Source organism: Puma concolor, chromosome B1 (assembly GCF_028749965.1).
Source record: "Puma concolor isolate L17-30 chromosome B1, mPumCon1.1.hap2, whole genome shotgun sequence".
Taxonomy (NCBI): domain Eukaryota; kingdom Metazoa; phylum Chordata; class Mammalia; order Carnivora; family Felidae; genus Puma; species Puma concolor.
Window position 1 is genome coordinate 17,404,090 of NC_141670.1, and position 20,623 is coordinate 17,424,712.

General features: G+C 40.4%; 1 protein-coding gene across 1 annotated transcript in view; it reads right to left on the minus strand.

Annotated features, from left to right (window-relative positions):
- Positions 1-8,923: 8,923 nt before the first annotated feature.
- MTNR1A (melatonin receptor 1A) overlaps positions 8,924-20,623 on the minus strand; it is a 38,640-nt gene continuing 26,940 nt past the window's right edge. Inside the window, exon 2 of the mRNA XM_025932978.2 lies at positions 8,924-10,044. Within this exon, the coding sequence (XP_025788763.2) occupies positions 9,176-10,044 (869 nt within the window). The 3' untranslated portion in view covers positions 8,924-9,175. The remainder of the gene's footprint in view (positions 10,045-20,623) is intronic.

Here is a 20,623-nt window from a genome sequence, read left to right on the forward strand (position 1 = left end):
CTGATGTTTGTTTTGCAGGCTAATGTGTGATCTATTCTGGAGAATGTTACATGTGCCCTCAGGAAGAACATGTATTCTGCTGTTTTAGGATGGAGTGTTCTGGACGTATCTGTTACATCCATCTGGACCAGTGTGTCATTCAAAGTCATTGTTTCCTTACTGAGGTTTTACTTAGATGATCTGTCCATTGATGTAATTGGGTGTTAAAGTCCCCTACTGTTATTGGGTTATTATCGATTAGTTCCTTATGTTTTTTTTTTATTAACTGTTGTGTGTATTGGGGTGCTCCTATGTCAGGTGCATATTTGCAATTCTATCTTTTTTTTTTTTTTTTTTTGGATTGTTCCCTTATTGTTACAGAGTATGCATCTTTATCTCTGCTTACAGTCTTTGTTTTAAGGTCTATTTTGTCCAGTACACGTATTGCTACTCTGGCCTTCTCTTGATAGCCATTTACATGATATTTCCCCATTCCCTCACTTGGAATATGCAGGTATCTTTAGGTCTAAAATAGGTCTCTTGTAGGCAGTATATAGATGGGTCTTGTTTTTTAATCAAATTGCCACGCTCTGTTTTGATTGGAGCATTTAGTCCCTTTACATTCAAAATAATCATTGATAGATGTGTATTGCCATTGTATTACTAGTTTTCTGGTTGTTTCTAAAGATTTTCTCTGATCCTTTCTTCTCTTTCTCTCATGTTTGCCAAATTTTCTTTAATTATATATATGGATTTCTTTTTCTTCATGCATGTTTATTAGTGGTTTTGATATATGCTTACCATTAGGTTGTGTAAAACCCTTCTGCATACAGCAGTGTGTGTTAAGATGATGGTAGTTTCAGTTTAAACCCATTCTTTTCTCCTCTCCACCCCACACTATAGGTATATATTGTTATATTTTATATCCTTTTTTGTGAGTTCCTTGACTGATTTTTTTTTTTAATTTTTTTCAATGTTTATTTATTTTTGGGACAGAGAGAGACAGAGCATGAACGGGGGAGGGGCAGAGAGAGAGGGAGACACAGAATCGGAAACAGGCTCCAGGCTCTGAGCCATCAGCCCAGAGCCCGACGCGGGGCTCGAACTCACGGACCGCGAGATCATGACCTGAGCCGAAGTCGGACACTTAAGCGACTGAGCCACCCAGGCGCCCCTCTAAGTCTATTCTTGTTTTGCATAATTTTTTTTCTCTCTTTTGGGGCTCTTGGATGGCTCAGTCTGTTAAGCATCTGACTCTTGATTTTGGCTCAGGCCACGATGTCACGATTTGTGAGATCAAGCCCCACTCTCAGCACGGAGCCTGCTGGGGATTCTCTCTCCCTCTTTCTCTCTGACCCTCCCCTGCTTGTGTGCTCGCTCGCTCGCTCTCTCAGAAGATATATAAGCTTTAACAAAAAAGGTTTTCTCTTCTGTTCAGCTTGATTACTTTCCATTGCTGTGTCGTCCAGGTCACTGATCACTCTTCTACTTCTTTCCCCCTGCCGTTCGTTCTGTCACGTGCGTTGCCCGTTTCATTTCGTGTATCCTTTATCTCGACGGCGTTACTCTTGCTCTGTTTTAAACGTCCCACTCATGTCTCCCGCTCTTTTCCCAAGTCCAGTAGGTATCCTTATGATCGTTGCTTTAAAGTCCGTATTTATCAGGTCTGTTACTTACCTCTGTTTTGCTTAGATCTCTGGCCGTGGCCTCATCCTGTTCATTGATTTCGGATACATGTCTCCATTTCCTCATTTGGTCTGCCTCTCCGTGTCTATTTGTCCGTGTTAAGAAATGCACCTGTGTCTTCTGCTCTTGAAAGTAGTGGCATAATTAAGTCACTTCCCTGCCCTGCACTGTCTCCTGTTCCCCGGAACCTGGCCCTTCAGGAGAGTGTCCTGTGCGTGTCGCTTACGCCCTGCTCTTGTGTCTGGGTCACTTATCTTTTCGGTGAAGTCATCTGCGTTGACTCTCTGCCTGTCGCGGGCTGTGCTTGCTCCCTGTGGCATTCGTGGCACCAGCCCTTGGGGGGCATACCACTGGGGAACTTGGGAGCAGAGCAAACTGAGTGCTGGGACACTTGTCCTATGCCTTATCCCCTGAAGTGCTGCAGCGGCCGGCGGCTCTGCACACCAGTGCAGCCAGGGGTATGCGGCTCGGCATGGTGTGGTGATTTGGCTCGTATTCAGCTATTTTGAATCGTCTCCACGTTTATTCGCTAGCTCAGCGGTCACAGAGCCTGTGGTCACATAGGCCCTTGGCAAAAACACACAGGACTTAGTAGAGACTTGTTGAACTCCTTGTGGAATCAAAGTACAATCCATTTTTCCATTCCCAGCGAAACTATTTTTCCACTCTATGTTAACAAACCAGATACATTTGTATCACTCACTGGAAAGTAATGGTTGGATCAGAAATGAGAGTACCTGGTTACCACCGGAAAAGACAGATTCGGTAGGCAACATCTAAAAGCAACAATAATCAATTGGTTTTGAAACAGGCATCTTCATCATTGACCTCCCATAATCGAAACAGAAATGCGTCTTTGCAATAAATGGTTTCCTAGGGTGAGAGCATTGTTACAAATAACAAAGCACAACATCTAAATAACCCTTTATTTTTTTTTTTAAAGCTGCACATGCTATTCTTATTCTTGAAAATCATCAACTTTAAAGATGAATCTGTTGGCTAAAACACACAATATGCACATGTACACACATATTCAAAAGCATTCTCTGATGTTAAACTCTTTAATGGTAAAAAAAAAAAAAAGCAAAGTAATTGCTTTTATGAATTTAAAACGTTTCTGTTCTAGAGGTGGTAAATACAAAATATGAATAAAGCTTATGATTCTAACATCATGATATATTCCTATATGTCGTATGATGTTCCATAGTTGAAATTAAATTCCTCTCTGTCACCTTAAACAGGGTGATTGCAAATCACCTTACCCTGTTTGTTACTTACATTACCCTGTTTGTTACTTACCCTGTTTGTTACTGTTACATTATATGTCCACGGAGATTTTGAGTACATTTTTCTCCATTTTGGCTTTGTCCTGTATTTTACAAATCCAGCTTACATTCAATCTTTGGTTGTTCTGTAGACCTCTGCTAAAATACTTATCAACAACATAAATATTGAATAGGATTAAAACCAATACCACGTCTCCTCTAAATTTTTACCAACACACAGTTTTAGGAGTTTTGCAAAAGTTGTGATCAGTATAGGAAAGCTGATGTTACCATTGTGTAGAACATCGCACTTTTTGTACTGTACGAGATAATTTTTTTTTCTAAATTTTCTTTTTTTTTTTTTCAGTGTATGAAATTTATTCTCAGATTGGTTTCTATACAACACCCAGTGCTCATCCCAAAAGGTGCCCTCCTCAATACCCATCACCCACCCTCCCCTCCCTCCTACCCCCCATTAACCCTCAGTTTGTGCTCAGTTTTTAAGAGTCTCTTATGCTTTGGCTCTCTCCAACTCTAACCTTTTTTTTTTTTCCTTCCCCTCCCCCATGGGTTTCTGTTAAATTTCTCAGGATCCACATAACAGTGAAACCATATGGTATCTGTCTTTCTCTATATGGCTTATTTCACTTAGCATCACACTCTCCAGTTCCATCCACGTTGCTACAAAGGGCCAGATTTCATTCTTTCTCATTGCCACGTAGTACTCCATTGTGTATATAAACCACAATTTCTTTATCCATTCATCAGTTGATGGACATTTAGGCTCTTTCCATAATTTGGCTATTGTTGAGAGTGCTGCTATAAACATTGGGGTCCAAGTGCCCCTATGCATCAGTACTCCTGTATCCCTTGGGTAAATTCCTAGCAGTGCTATTGCTGGGTCATAGGGTAGGTCTATTTTTAATTTTTTTGAGGAACCTCCACACTGTTTTCCAGAGTAGCTGCACCAATTTGCATTCCCACCAACAGTGCAAGAGGGTTCCCATTTCTCCACATCCTCGCCAGCATCTATAGTCTCCTGATTTGTTCATTTTGGCCACTCTGGCGTGAGGTGATATCTGAGTGTGGTTTTGATTTGTATTTCCCTGATGAGGAGCGACGTTGAGCACCTTTTCATGTGCCTGTTGGCCATCCGGATGTCTTCTTTAGAGAAGTGTCTATTCATGTTTTCTGCCCATTTCTTCACTGGGTTATTTGTTTTTCGGGTGTGGAGTTTGGGGAGCTCTTTATAGATTTTGGATACTAGCCCTTTGTCCGATATGTCATTTGCAAATATCTTTTCCCATTCCGTTGGTTGCCTTTTAGTTTTGTTGGTTGTTTCCATTGCTGTGCAGAAGCTTTTTATCTTCATAAGGTCCCAGTAGTTCATTTTTGCTTTTAATTCCCTTGCCTTTGGGGATGTGTCAAGTAAGAAATTGCTACGGCTGAGGTCAGAGAGGTCTTTTCCTGCTTTCTCCTCTAGGGTTTTGATGGTTTCCTGTCTCACATTCAGGTCCTTTATCCATTTTGAGTTTATTTTTGTGAACGGTGTGAGAAAGTGGTCTAGTTTCAGTCTTCTGCATGTTGCTGTCCAGTTCTCCCAGCACCCTTTGTTAAAGAGACTGTCTTTTTTCCATTGGATATTCTTTCCCGTTTTGTCAAAGATTAGTTGGCAATACTTTTGTGGGTCTAGTACTGGGGTTTCTATTCTATTCCATTGGTCTATGTGTCTGTTTTTGTGCCAATACCATGCTGTCTTGATGATGACAGCTTTGTAGTAGAGGCTAAAGTCTGGGATAGTGATGCCTCCTGCTTTGGTCTTCTTCTTCAAAATTACTTGGGCTATTCGGGGCCTTTTGTGGTTCCATAGGAATTTTAGGATTGCTTGTTCTAGCTTCGAGAAGAATGCTGGTGCAATTTTGATTGGGATTGCATTGAATGTGTAGATAGCTTTGGGTAGTATTGACATTTTGACTATTCTTCCAATCCATGAGCACGGAATGTTTTTCCATTTCTTTATATTTTCTTCCATTTCCTTCATAAGCTTTCTATAGTTTTCAGCATACAGATCTTTTACATCTTTGGTTAGATTTATCCCTAGGTATTTTATGCTTCTTGGTGCAATTGTGAATGGGATCAGTTTCTTTATTTGTCTTTCTGTTGCTTCACTGTTAGTGTATAAGAATGCAACTGATTTCTGTACATTGATTTTGTATCCTGCAACTTTGCTAAATTCATGTATCAGTTCTAGGAGACTTTTGGTGGAGTCTATCAGATTTTCCATGTATAATATCATGTCATCTGCAAAAATAATATCATGTCATCTGCAAAAAGTGAAAGCTTGACTTCATCTTTGCCAATTTTGATGCCTTTGATTTCCTTTTGTTGTCTGATTGCGGATGCTAGAACTTCCAACACTGTGTTAAACAACAGCGGTGAGAGTGGACATCCCTGTCATGTTCCTGATATACGAGATAATTTTTTACAGGATATTCCTTAGAGAAAAGTAAAAAGTGGGAAACAAATTATAAAAATTGTTTTTAAAAAGAAAAGCCTCCTGTATCCCTTGGGTAAATTCCTAGCAGTGCTATTGCTGGGTCATAGGGTAGGTCTATTTTTGATTTTTTGAGGAACCTCCACACTGTTTTCCAGAGCGGCTGCACCAGTTTGCATTCCCACCAACAGTGCAAGAGGGTTCCCGTTTCTCCACATCCTCGCCAGCATCTGTAGTCTCCTGATTTGTTCATTGTAGCCACTCTGATGGGCGTGAGCTGGTTTCTCAGTGTGGTTTTGATTTGTATTCCCCTGATGAGGAGTGACGTTGAGCATCTTTTCATGTGCCTGTTGGCCCTCTGGATGTCTTCTTTAGAGAAGTGTCTATTCATATGTTTTCACTCTTATGTGGATCCTGAGAAACTTAAGCCCATGGGGGAGGGGAAGAAAAAAAAAAGAGGTTAGAGAGGGAGAGAGCCAAAGCATAAGAGACTTTTAAAAACAGAACGAACTGAGGGTTGGTGGGGGTGGGAGGGAGGGTAGGGTCAGTGATGGGTATTGGGGAGGGCACTTGTTGGGATGAGGACGAGGTGTTGTATGGAAACCAATTTGACAATAAATTTCATATTTAAAAAAAAAAGAAAAGGCTGCTTATGCTCAGGCTATTTGCAAAAATAATAATTTAGTAATTTAAACTGACTTGAAATGTATCTAATTCCAAATGTGTCTCCTTATTCACAGTGAAATATTTGATGATGTATCAGAGACAGTCCAAAAAATGGTCAAAATTATTATTCATTACACAACATTCAGGCTGAAATGTGTTCACTTAATGAGCAATTATCGATTTAATCTCTAAGATTGGTCATCCTCCAGTATTACTTGCCAGAATATTTAAAGTCAGGTAGTTCTGCTACTTTGTCAGAAAAAAAAAAAAGTCCTGTTTATACATGGAGATGGTTCCTACACAAATATTTGGTAATGAAATCTACAACAGAGTAGACAAACTGAAATTATTCCTCCCTCCCCCCATCTGCAGTATCTATTAGTTGTAACCAAATACAATCACATTTTGTGTGATCATGTAGCTTACATAACAATGTGTAGTCAGTATGTCCCACACTCATCTGTCGCAAACAGGTATAAGAAATAAAATAACGTGTTTAAAAGTGACGTTCTCTAGGGGCCACCAAGAATCCTACGTAATTTACATTTTTCATACGAGAATACAATTGAGGTGGTCATTCCACTGGTAATAGTCAAATGATTTACTTAAATTAGAATGGTCAAATTCTTTGGTCTATCCACTTCAACTGAGTATTAGGAACTTAAATAACATAATGTTAATAATTGCACGTGATTCTCGCAGTTGATTTCAGAAGACAATGATAGATGTTTTGCTATCCTTATTCCAAATCAAATGGTCCTGTGTAGATTTTACCCATCTAGAGTCTCAGAATCCACTGACTGTTTTTGAGAAAAAGACATCCCCCCCACCCTGTTACGACATATGTACTGTTTTCAGCCTCACAAAGCCTCCAGCCTATACACAAGCTATACACAAATATTAATATATTTAGTTAAGGACTTCCTACTTATTAATTTTACAGTGAGGAAGCCACTGATAATATTTTGAATGTTTAAAAGACTTCTACAAGGAGATGCCATTAGAGGAAATCTGAGACTTTGCCCTTGATCTTGATGAGTTGCTTTCTTATTGTCAGTGTTTGAACGAGCTAGTGTTCCTATGTAGTGAAGAAAAACATTTCAAGACTTTAAAGTTACACACCTCATCTTCAGGTGAGATACTCTACTTGACAGACAATTTTTAAAGGGCACAGTTTCTAGTCAGCATTTTTGCTATTGTATAAGTTAAGAAACAGAATTCTATAAAGAGCAAAGGAACATACAGTTAGCAATGTAGTAATTCATCCCCAGCATCAAGATAAAAGTGTCATACACTTAAAAAAGAGTTTAGCTGCCATGGTTAATATTTTTAAGGTTCAATTATATGAAATTTGGAACAAGGATTTAAAACTCATCTCTACTATTTAGTGTTGGTTCTGACTAGAACATTTACACAAAAATGACTCGATGGATAAAGTTCTAGACATAACTTACACACACACACACACATATACACATACATTTGACTCCATAACCCCACCACAAACCATGACTTAATGTTTCTCAAATATCCTTGATAAAAACAGTTAACAGAAGAACCTTTTAAAACCACTGATAGAACTTTCCAAGGAGATTCTGATTATCTAGACAGAGATTAGCAAATATATCAGATCACTTTGTGTCTTATGTATATAGTTGCAAATCACCAACTCGTCCTGTGTGACAGTTTTGTTGCAGAACTTTATAACACTAGAAAACATGTCTCTAATTTCCTGCAAAGCACTCCAGTAACAAACCTCAAGGTGGTCCTAAATAGCTTTTTGGAGTGAATGAGAGCCATAGTTCATGAAACCATAGTTTACCTGTGCGTTTTTTTTCTTCTCCTAGACTTTCAGGATTATTAGAGCAATCAAATACTGAAATGAATTATTAAAGAATATTGTTTTGAAATATTTATACAAGGAAAGCAATCTGGTTCAGATATTTACTTGCCGAAAGAGATTATCAATCTAGAACACAGTCAGCACTATACCTAAGGATCTATAGCTCTTTGATTCTTGGTACATTTTAACTAAACTCATTAAATGACTTCATAAATTAACAGAGATCAATTCAAAACAATTTGTCAGTGACATGAATAATCTTCAGTGACAAAATAAGAAGCCAATGTCTAATAAAATCCAATAGAATTTTGTATTTCGCTATTGCTTTCAAATACTGTGGTTATTGGGGCGCCTGGGTGGCGCAGTCGGTTAAGCGTCCGACTTCAGCCAGGTCACGATCTCGCGGTCCGTGAGTTCGAGCCCCGCGTCAGGCTCTGGGCTGATGGCTCAGAGCCTGGAGCCTGTTTCCGATTCTGTGTCTCCCTCTCTCTCTGCTCCTCACCCGTTCATGCTCTGTCTCTCTCTGTCCCCAAAATAAATAAACGTTGAAAAAAAAAAATTAAAAAAAAAAAAACAAAAAAAACAAATACTGTGGTTATTGAGATCTGGAAAAGAGCTCCGTCGTATAGTTCATTCTTTATCTAGTTGAACATGCAACACTCGAGAGAAAGAGACCGCATTTAGAATCATGACTATAGTCACCCATTGCTACCAATGCCAAGTGAAGACTTTGCTGTGGTTTGTTGCTGATGTGTTGTTATTCCCTGATTTATTTTCAGCCTGTCGCTGTGTAATGAATCAGTCATCCCACTTCTCTCTTGTTGTTCCATTTGCTTATGACTATGACACATCATTTGTTTTCCTACAAGAAATCTTCAAAAAGTGGAGGAAAAAAGCAAATGCTTTATGACGCTCATTTGCCATAAAAGTTTGCACACTGTTTCTCCACGTGAATACATTTAGCATTTTTATTTAAAATCATTGCCCGCCCACGCCTCTGTCCCTGAACCATGTTCTCCAATTAACATATAACTCTTAGGTTCTGTATTTCTCTTCATAAGCAGAATTAGAGACCAATTCAAAAGGCTGAACCCACAGAGCCCATAAACTAGAGACAACCTCCTAAGAGTGCAAGTTTTCTCGACTACCTTGTGCTTCTAGGCATCTGTCAAGAGGGAGGCAACCACGAAAATGAGTAAGACCTTGAGAAGTGTGTATACCTTGTCAGCAATGCTTTGTGTTTTAAACACAGTCCACTTTTACTAGGTTCTTGTTGGTCACTAACGGAGAGGGTTTGCATTTAACCCTATCTGCAGCATCATGAGAACGACACACAGAGAACATTCTGGCTGTACACAGTGAGACTATAATTCTTCTGTATTCCTTCCTGAAATTTTGGTTCAGGAGCCCATATATAATGGCATTGAGGCAGCTGTTGAAATATGCCATATAGTAACTCGCCACAAATAGCCACTCTGGGATCCTGGGTACCATGCTGGCGGGGTCTGAAGCCACGGCAAGACCAATAAAGTTGAGAGGAGCCCAGCAAATGGCAAAAAGTACAAAAACCACAAACATGGTGACAAAGTTCCTGAAGTCCTGTGGTTTCATTTTGGGTTTACTGTCAGGTTTCACCCTCCGCCTGACCCGAAGAACCAGGATCCATATTCTCAGGTAGCAGAAGATGACTACGGTCATAGGAACGAGGAAATGAAAGACCACTACCGCGATTGTGTATGCTGAGCTGACAGACTGCGTAAACGTGCAGGAGTAGATCCTCGGGTCGTACTGCAGGGTGCCGGTACGCAGGTTGGGCACGATCGCCACGAGGGTCAGCATCCATATCAGGAACACGCAGCAGAGGGAATTCCTGTTACTGTACAGCTTGTCGTACTTGAGGCTGTGGCAGATGTAGCAATAGCGGTTGATGGCAATTCCAGTGATATTGAATATTGAGCCAATGACACTCAAGCCCATCAGGAACCCGCTAATTTGGCAGTGCAGATGGCCCAGATTCCACCCGTTGTTAAATATAGATATCAGCACCAAGGGGTATGGATACACGGCTACCACCAGGTCCGCAACCGCCAGGCTCACCACGAATAGATTTCCTAAAAGAGAAAGGTTTAGAAAACACAGGTTGTTACCGATCTTGTGCGGATTGCAGGGGTTTTCTTTCACAGTTCTGTTTGCTCACAGAGCTCTTCTTACAACTCAGCTAACCGGGCATCACAGCTGCTGCCGCATGATAAATGAAATGGAGGCCATCTTCACCCGGAAGTAAGCCCACCATGGCCCTGGCCAAGTCAGTTCTGCTGTTCACAAATTCCCACGTCCCTAAAACGAGGCATATTCCATGTCAGAAACTGATGTTCTTCAAACCATTTGGTTTCTCTTGTAATTAAAAAAAAAAAAAAAAAAATCTCGAGTTCAGTATACTCGTGTTACATATTTTGTTCTGGAATATTCTACACGGCCTGAGAAACCTCATGTCCCACATTTTCCCAAGTGACATGTGACTTCTCTAAGTTCTGAGCTTTCTGTCCCTCTAAGTCTCCAGCCACCCTCAAAGGCTGCCTCTAACTCCTGTTCTTGGGGAGCAATAAATCCTTGACCATAGTATAACAGTTAAGAGGAAAAGGGTTCTTTCATCAACTGTCTGGGTTAGAAGATTGACTTCACCCCTTGCTAGCTGTCTCCCTGAGGCAAGTATCATCATCTCACCAGATGTCAACTTCCTCTTCTCTAAGATGGGGATAACGATAGTACCTTCTTCATAAGGGGATGATGAGCGTGAATTGAGACAGTCCATGTCAAGTACCCAGCAGAATCTGTCACGTGATAAGCGCTCCACGAATGTTGGTATTCTACAACACTCACCTCAGTCCAAAGGAGAAGGTAGAAATACTTGTAGATTTCATAAAGAACTTAAGGTCTAAAAATTAAACCCTAAATATTTTCTATGTTAATAACGCAACACATTTTAAAGTCCAAAAACAAGGAACTCTAGTCAAATTTTAGAAGATACTCTGCAAGGATGTTCTTTACTTTGGTGGCCCGTTTTGTCTTTGTTTCTTACCCTTCTTTCTGCCTTGAATGGCTCCTCTCTCCCGTTTTTAAAATGGTACCCATCTTCCCAAACCCATTTTCGACAGAAATGCCCAAAGCCTTTACTTACTTGCCCAACTATGTGGAAAACCGTCCTCTTTTGAAGGCTTCTAAATCACATTTTTATACCACATTTAATTTGGATTAACTCATGATAAATTCCATTCAATAAAACCTTACCGAATGCATTTAATAGGTGGTGGAGAAACGGAAATGTACAGACAGCGATCCTATGATCCTTAAGCTTAGAAAAATAAGATAGAAAGAAGTACAATACGTACAGAAAAGGAATGCAGTGAGCATGAAAGAAGTGGGGAGGAACATTCCAGGCAGAGGGACCTTACGTTTTGCATTTTATTATACTTGTGCACTTAACTTTGCTATATTTCCATACTGTAGTACCCTAAAAGTGTGTCCACCTCATAAATGCATCTAGAATAGTACCCACTTGGGACTTCTGTTCAAATGCTTGATGGCAGATATTAAATTGTCATCTCCCAATACCTGAAATAAAATCACCTTTGTAGGGGAAGTTCCTGTCTGGTTAATTTTATTTCACAGTCCTCCAAAAATTGCAAAGAAGTGAAGTAAGATAGTTGTGGCTGAAAAAAAAAAAAAAAAAAGTCATGGATTTGCCATTTAAGTAGGGATTTCAGATAAATTGTTGTAAATACAACTTCTTCAAAAGCTGGCTATACGAGGCCAAATTAAAGCAATCAAAACAAATTTATTTCTCCCCACAGAACAATTCCAATCGCCAGTGAAATATTTAAATTCCAACGTGGGCATGTTTTAATGAATTTTTAACTCAAAGTGGGTAATACTTTAAAAATATGTACAATATGTGAAATTCAGCTACAACTTGTCATCGAAGCAGTACATTTTTACCTAAAACGTCATAATGACAAATGGACATAAATAGATTTATTTTTCAAGAGCCTAAAACTGAGATCATAAACTGTGTCACAGGTTTGTTTCATAGCATTCATCCTCTGCCCCATGTAGTTTGCAGCAATTAGGCTTCTTTTTTTTAAGTCGTTACATTAAGTCATTTCTTTAGTTTTCTTTGAACTAATCCCATTTTACCAGAGTTGGGAGAAAAAAACAATTAAGCCACAGGCTCTTTGTAGATATGGCTAATAGTGTCTCAGCTGGAAGCTTTATCACATCTGCAATGTGTGCGTAGAGGGTGTGTGTGTTGGGGAGAAGAATGATAAGGTAAGAGTAATTAACTTAATCATGATCATCCACATTATAAGATCACCTATTTCATCTCAGCCCTGTGTGTGTCCAGATAGACCGCCATCTCTCCATTTTTGCAGACACCAAACCCTCTGTACAACCAGCACAACAACACATTCTGAAATTTCAAGTAAGTCCTGTGAACGGCTAGCAATTCCTCTTCTGTTGGATTTACGTCCAGCCCTTGCCCCAGAGGAACTGTAGACTCAGAGGATGTTAAGATGGGGAGGAACACTAGTGATCATGCAGGATAATTCCTACTTTTTAGAGGTGAGGAAAGCTGAGAAACGGGGAACTCAATCGGAAGAAGTCATACCATGAATGCAAGATTGCCACGAGCTGTTTATTTGTTAATGTCACTTGGTGCATTTCCCTAAGAGAGTTCCTATGGCTAGAAGTAGGTGAGGGTTGGGTAATGGGCCCTCTGGCCAGGCAGGCCCTGGCTTAGAGCCTCTTTAGGCATAATTCTAAAAAAGCATCTTAGAACCAGAATGAGGGGAAGGCAGTTACGGGTCTCTGTACCGGTAACAAGAAGATACCGCAAACAGCCTCACGATGATTAAAGACACAGGCAAACTATAAAGTGCTGAGCAAACAATCATTCTGGTGAATAAAACCTTAAATTGTAAGTGAAATGTGGCACGGATGTGAATAAGATCAGATAGCAGACAGCTGAAGAGTTGCCTTGGCTGAACTGCCTCCTTCAGCACGAGTCCGGGGACTTCCCTCTGGGAATGACCAGAGCAAGGGGTCATCGCCTTTCTATTTAGAAATACTTTCCTTCTTACCATCTTCCCACAGCTCAAGCTGTTAAGTCCATGAGGGTGGCACCCATCTCACGCATCTTTCTCCCCCTACAACAGGGCCTGGCGCAGAGTTGTGTCTTGACACAAAATGCAGAGTGGGTCTATCTTATATGGACTAAGCTGAAAGGGCATTTGCATGCAGAGCTTCAGGGTTTTCTGTTCCCTGGCAGAGACCATTGCATGAGGGGTAAAAGGTGGAAGCGAAGCAGCAGTCGAGTCCTCTGTGCGCTTCCAGGCGGGCATACGGCCCCAGGCACTGTGGGGGCTCTGGCCCTCTCACTCCTGTCCCGGGCCTGCAGTGAGGGCTGCTGATGCAGGGGGCCCACAGCGTCTCCTGCTCCTTCTCGGAGCTCCAGCCTGGCTTGGAGAAAGGGAGACTGACAAGAGTTCAGTCCGTCCTCCTGGGTTCCAGCCCTTCCTCCAACGATCTCATTTGCCCTTGCTTTCCCTCTTGACATCCATCTTTTCTTTTCAGGTGCCTTATCTATAGACTCTAGGCTCGTGAAGGTTAATTTGATGTGTCAGCACGACCAGGGTCATAGGATGCTCAGGGAGCTGGTTAAACATCACTTGTGGGTGTGTCTGGAAGGGTGATTCCAGAGGAAATTAGCATTTGAATGAACAGACCAGGTAAAGCAGAGGTCCTCCGGTGTCAGCCAATCCAGTAAGGGCCTGACTAACACAGAAAAGTTGAAGGAAAGGGAAACTCAGTCTCTCTGCCTGCCTCCTTAGGCTGGAACGTCAGTCTTCTCAGTCTGTAGAATGGGATGACAGTAAGGTGCTCTCGGGTCTTGGGATTCAGACCAGAACTACACCAGCTCTCCTGGGTCTCCAGCTTATAGATGGTAGACTGAGGAACTTCTCAGCCTCCACAGTCAAGCGAGCCAGTTCTTGGTAATAAATACAGTAAGCCAATATAATGTTATAGGATATATAATATATTAATAAAATAGATATACTAATAAACTAATAGAATATACTATTCTAAATAGAATTTATACTAGCATACTAATAGACTATTCTGTTATTTATTGTATATATCCTATGTCATACTGCTATTTAGAGAACGTATTATTCTCTGAATAGAATACATTGAATATACTACTAGAATATATATATTCTGTTGGCTCCGTTTCTCTGACGAACCCTGGCTAATACAAGGCCCTGGCACCAGACATAGAAGCAACAGCTTCAACTGAATTGTTTAATCAGCTCCCATAATTGCTCTACTCATTTTGTTTCTCAAGTTGATTGAACCCTGACTGATATAAAATTTGGTACTAGAAGTAGACCGAGAAACTTTAAGGAGGGTTTCTCTGTGTTGCTTCTTAGTGGCCTGGATTTAATTCTCTAATGGCATTAGATTTAAAGGCATTAAAAACCTTGTTTCTGGGAGCAAGAGGGACCCTGGTAGTTCATGGCATACAGTGGCAAAAGAGTTATTTAAAATATCACCTGTGTTCATCTTCCAAGGTTAAAAACGAGTTGGTGCATCACCCTCCTACCACTAAATACACACACACACACACACACACACAGACCCCTAATTTTGACATGCTACACCAATCCATTTACTGAGTAACCCAAAAAGCAGGCAGTTTCGAGTAGAGCTGAGAATAAGAAAAGTCTCTGAAAGCTATTCTACCATTGGACTCATATGATCCAATGGTGTTTGAATTGTTTGTAGTAGATCTGGAGATGTAAGGCTCCCTTACCGGGCACACAGGAGTGACTTATAACCATAGACTCAACATTTTGTGACAAATCTATGCCTTCCTTTGCAGACTAGAATTCCCCTTTAGAGAAACAGTCATTGGCTTGCTCCTCAGCATTAGCAAAGTCTGAAAACTTGACCACGGATGACCAAGTGACCGTGTGATCTGAAAAATCTCTTATGGACTACGTATTGTCTGACCCGCTAAAATCAATCAAGTTGGCCTGCACCGTATAGAACGGAAGTGGTGTACACAAAATCTGGCCCAAGCATGTATTGAGGGCACAAGGAAATTTCATGAGCAAGTGTCACAGATGCCCGTGGCCCACCTTCCTACCACATTGCCCCCTTTTTCACAGTCTCCACCTATGGCCTCATGAGGAGTCCCCCGTGGTCAGTTAGTAAGGAAGGAAAAAACTCCTGGCATGCTTTACTGATGGTTTCTCGTGACATGCTGGTCCTGTCCCAAACTGGATGTTGCAGCACTACAGGCCAACTATACCCAGTGAATAGAACTTTGAACAGAACTTGAAACTGCTTGTTGATTTTGCCTGGAAACAGAGATGGCCCCGGGCACACGCACACCCTGATTCATAGACAGTGGCTGCTGGTATAGCGAGATGGTCAAGGACTGGAAGGAACAGGTTTAGAAAACTGGTAACACAGGAGGCCGGAGAAAGGGTAGGAACACAGGCCTCTCAGAACGGGCAACGCGTATGGAGATGCGTGTGTCCCGTACAAAACTCACCAGAAAGCAATCTCAGCAGAAGAGGATCTGGGGTATTTTGTTTGTTTTGTTTTTTTTTTGTTTTGTTTTGTTTTGGGGGGGTTTTCTTTTGTTTTTAGCCAGAAGAGGATCTTTTTTTTTTTTAATTTATTTTTTAAATTTACGTCCAAGTTAGTTAGCATACAGTGCAACAATGATTTCAGGAGTAGATTCCTTAATGCCCCTTACCCAAGCCCATCCCGCCTCCCACAACCCCTCCAGGAACCCTCTCTTTGTTCTCCGTATTTAAGAGTCTCTCATGTTTTGTCCCCTTCCCTGTTTTTATATTATTTTTCTTTCCCTTCCCTTATGTTCATCTGTTTTGTCTCTTCAAGTCCTCAAATGAGTGAAGTCATAAGACACTTGTCTTTCTCTGACCTACTAATTTCACTTAGCATAATACCCTCTAGTTCCATCCATGTAGTTGCAAATGGCAAGATTTCATTCTTTTTCATTGCTGAGTAATACTCCATTGTATATGTATACCACACCTTCTTTATCCATTCATTCGTCGATGAACATTTGGGCTCTTTCCATGCTTTGGCTGTTGTCGATAGGGCTGCTATAAACATTGGGGTGCATGTGCCCCTTCAAAACAGCACACCTGTATCCCTTGGATGAATACCTACTAGTGCAATTGCTGGGTCATAGGGTGAATCTACTTTTAATGTTTTGAGGAACCTCCATACTGTTTTCCAGAGTGGCTGCACCAGCTTGCATTCCCACCAGCAGTGCAAAAGAGATCCTCTTTCTCCGCATCCTTGCCAACATCTGTGGTTGCCTGAGTTGTTCATGTTAGCCATTCTGACGGGTATGAGGTGGTATCTCATTGTGGCTTTAATTTGTATTTCCCTGATGATGAGTGATGTGGAGCATTTTTCATGGCTTGGTTGGCCATGCAGATGTCTTCTTTGGAGAAGTGTCTATTCATGCCTTTTGCCCATTTCTTCCCTGGATTATTTGTTTTTTGGGTATTGAAATTGATAAATTCTCTATAGATTTGGCATACTAACCCTTTATCTAATATATCATTTGCAAATATCTTCTCCCATTCTGTCGGTTGCCTTTTAGTTTTGCTGATTGTTTCCTTCGCTGTGTAGAAGCTTTTTATTTTGATGAGGTCCCAGTAGTTCATTTTTGCTTTTGTTTCCCTTGCCTCTGGAGACATGTTGAGTAAGAAGTTTCTGTGGCCAAGGTCAAAGAGGTTTTTGCCTGTTTTTTCCTCTAGGATTTTGATGGCTTCCTGTCTTACATTTAGATCTTTCATCCATTTTGAGTTTATTTTTTGTGTATGGTGTAAGAAAGTGGTCCAGGTTCATTCTTCTGCATGTCGCTGTCCAATTTTCCCAGCACCACTTGCTGAAGAGACTGTGTTTATTCCATTGAATATTCTTTCCTGCTTTGTCAAAGATTAGTTGGCCATAGGTTTGTGGGTCCATTTCTGGGTTCTCTATTCTGTTCCATTGATCTGAGTGTCTGTTCTTGTGCCAGTACCATACCGTCTTGATGATTACAGCTTTGTAATACAGCTTGAAGTCTGGAATTGTGATGACTCCAGCTTTGGTTTTCTTTATCAAGATTGCTTTGGCCATTAGCAGTCTTTTCTGGTTCCAGACAAATTTTAGGATTGTTTGTTCTAGCTCTGTGAAGAATGCTGGTGTTATTTTGATAGGTATTGCATTGAATATGTAGACTGCTTTGGGTAGTATTGACATTGTAACAATACTTGTTCTTCCTATCCAGGAGCAGAGAATATTTTCCCATTTTTTTGTGTCTTCTTCAATTTCTTTCATAAGATTTCTATAGTTTTAAATTATAGATTTTTCACCTCTTTGGTTAGATTTATTCCTAGGTATTTTATGGTTTTTGGTGCAATTGAAAATGGGATCGATTCCTTGATATCACTTTTTGTTGCTTCATTATTGGCATATAGGAATGCAACTGATTTCTGTGTATTGGTTTTGTATCCTGCAACTTTGCTGAATTCATGGATCAGTTCTAGCAGGTTTTTTTGGTGAAATCTTCTAGGTTTCCCATATAGAGATCATGTCATCTGTGAAGAGTAATTTGGGTGCCTTTTATTTCTTTGTGTTGTCTGATTGCAGAGGCCAAGACTCCCAATACTATGTTGAATACCAGTGGTGAGAGTGGACATCCGTATCTTGTTCCTGACCTTAGGGGGAAAGCTCTCAGTTTTTCTCCATTGAGGATGATATTAGCAGTGGGTCTTTGATATATGGCTTTTATGATCTTGAGGTATGATCCTTCTATCCCTTCTTTCTTGAGGGTTTTTTATCAAGAAACGATGCTATATTTTGTCAAATGCTTTCTGTGCATCTGTTGAGAGGATCATGTGGTTCTTGTCCTTTCTTTTATTGATGTGATGAATCACATTGATTGTTTTGTGGACACTGAACCAGCCCTGCATCCAGGTATAAATCCCACTTGCTTGTGGGATAATTTTTGAATAATTCTTTTAATGTATTGTTGGATCCAGTTGTCTAATATTTTGTTGAGGATTTTTGCATCCATATTCATCAGGAAAATTGGCCTATAGTTCTCCTTTTTAGTGAGGTCTTCATCTTGTTTTGGAATGAAGGTAATGTTGGCTTCATAAAAAGAGTTTGGAAGTTTTCCTTCTGTTTCTATTTTTTGGAACAGCTTCAAGAGAATAGGTGTTAACTCTTCCTTAAATGTTTGATAGAATTCCCCTGGAAAGCCATCTGGCCCTAGACTCTTGTTTTTTGGCAGATTTTTGATTACTAATTCCATTTCTTTACTAGTTATGGGTCTGTTCAAATTTTCTATTTCTTCCTGTTTCAGTTTTGGTAGTTTATATGTTTCTAGGAATTTGTCCATTTCTTCCAGATTGCCCATTTTATTAGCGTATAATTTCTCATAATATTCTTTTATTATTGTTTGTATTTCTGCTGTTGTGGTTGTGATCTCTTCTCTTTCATTCTTGATTTTATTTATTTGGGTCCTCTCCTTTTTCTTTTTGATCATACTGGCTAGTCGTTTATCAATTGTTAATTCTTTCAAAGAACCAGCTCCTGGTTTCATTGATCTGTTTTTTGGGTGATTTTTTTTTTTTTTTGTTTGGTTTCAATAGCATTGATTTCTGCTCTAATCTCTATTATTTCCTGACTTCAGCTGGTTTTGGGTTTTACTTGCTGTTCTTTTTCCAGTTCTTTAAGGTGTAAGGTTAGGTTGTGTATCTGAGACCTTTCTTCCTTCTTTAGGTAGGCCTGGATTGCTACATACTTCACTCTTAGGACTGCTTTTGCTGCGTCCCAAAGGTTTTGGGCTATGGTGTTATCATTTTCGTTGGCTTCCGTGTACTTTTTAATTTCCTCTTTAACTTCTTGGTTAGCCCATTCATTCTTTAGTAGGATGTTCTTTAGTCTCCAACTATTTGTTATCTTTCCAAATGTTTTCTTGTGGTTGATTTTGAGTGTCATAACATTATGGTCTGAAAATAGGCACGGTATGATCTCTATCTTTTTGTACTTGATGACAGCTGATTTGTGTCCGAGTATGTGATCTAATCTGGACAGCGTTCCATGTGCATTGGAGAAGAATGTATGTTTTGCTGCTTTAGGATGAAATGTTCTGAATGTATCTGTTAAGTCCATCTGGTCCAGTGTGTCATTCAAAGCCATTGTTTCCTTGTTGATTTTCTGTTTAGATGATCTGTCTATTGCTGTAAGTGGGGTGTTGAAGTCTCCTACTGTCATGGTATTATTATCAATGAGTTTCTTTTTGTTTGTGATTAATTGATTTATATATTTGAGTGCTTTCACATTTGGCACATAAATGTTTACAATTGTTAGGTCTTATGGCTGGATAGACCCCTTAATTATGATTAAGGGATAGACCCCTTAGTTACAATATAATGCCCTTCTTCATCTCTTATTACAGTCTTTATGGTAAAGTCTAGATTGTCTGATATAAGTATGGCTATTCAGGCTTTCTTTTGTCTAGAAGAGGATCTTAATGACACAACCTGTGTACATTGATCTTCGTTCAGCCACCACTGTCCCTGACCACTAGGCTCACAAAGTTATGCACCGGAAACAGAAGTTATTAATGGGCCCAGCAACACAGAGTACTACTCATTAAAATGACCTGGTTATAGCCACTGCTGACCTGGTGTGTCAGCAACCTGTCAACAGCAGAGACCAACACTGATATGGCACCATTCCCCAAGAATATCAGCCAGACAATAGCGGTAGATTGATTTCATTGGACCACTGCCATCATCAGAGGGGAAGTACTTTGTTCACAGTGGAATAGAAGCATATTCTGGATCTGGATTTGCCTTTCGTACCCTTAATTCTTCCACCAAGCTGACATTCATAGACTTACAAGATGCCTTTGTCTTTGTTTATGGTAAAAACACTGCTTCTGATGGAGGAACTCAATTTACAGCAAATGAAGCAAGGCATTGCAGTAGAATGCCTTGTGAAGGTTTAGTTCCAGCACCAGCTGGATGAGCCTAGGGTGTCCCCCAGGGTGTAGTGTGTGTTCCAAATCAGTGACTGGATTCATGGATCAGAAAATCAAGGGTGGAAATGGTCATTTTTCTTCACCTAATTATCCTAGTGATACCCTCTCAGAACGTTTGCTTCCTGCCCTCACAACTGTAGGTTCTGTTCTCAAGTCTTAGCTCCCAAGAGAAGAATGTTCCACCAAGAGACATAACATTGGTTTCCCCAAACTGGAAGTTGAGACTGCCACCTGGCTGCTTTGGGCTCCTCCTCCCAGGGAATCAATAGACCGTCCCGAAGGGGGTGATTAATCCTGATTTTCAAGGGAAAACTGGGTTGTTACCACACAGTAGGAGCAGTGATGTGTGTGTGTCTGCAACGCAGGAGCTCCCCTGCAGTGCCTTGGTTTTGCCACACCCTGTGATCAAAGCCAAAGGAAAACCAAGCATCCCAACTGAGGCTGGAATGCCAATGTGGGGAACTTTAAGGAGGAAAGTTTGAGTCACCTGGCAGGCAAGAAATCTCTCTCCCTAACACTGTATAAAGTTTGGGCCTTGAGTTTGT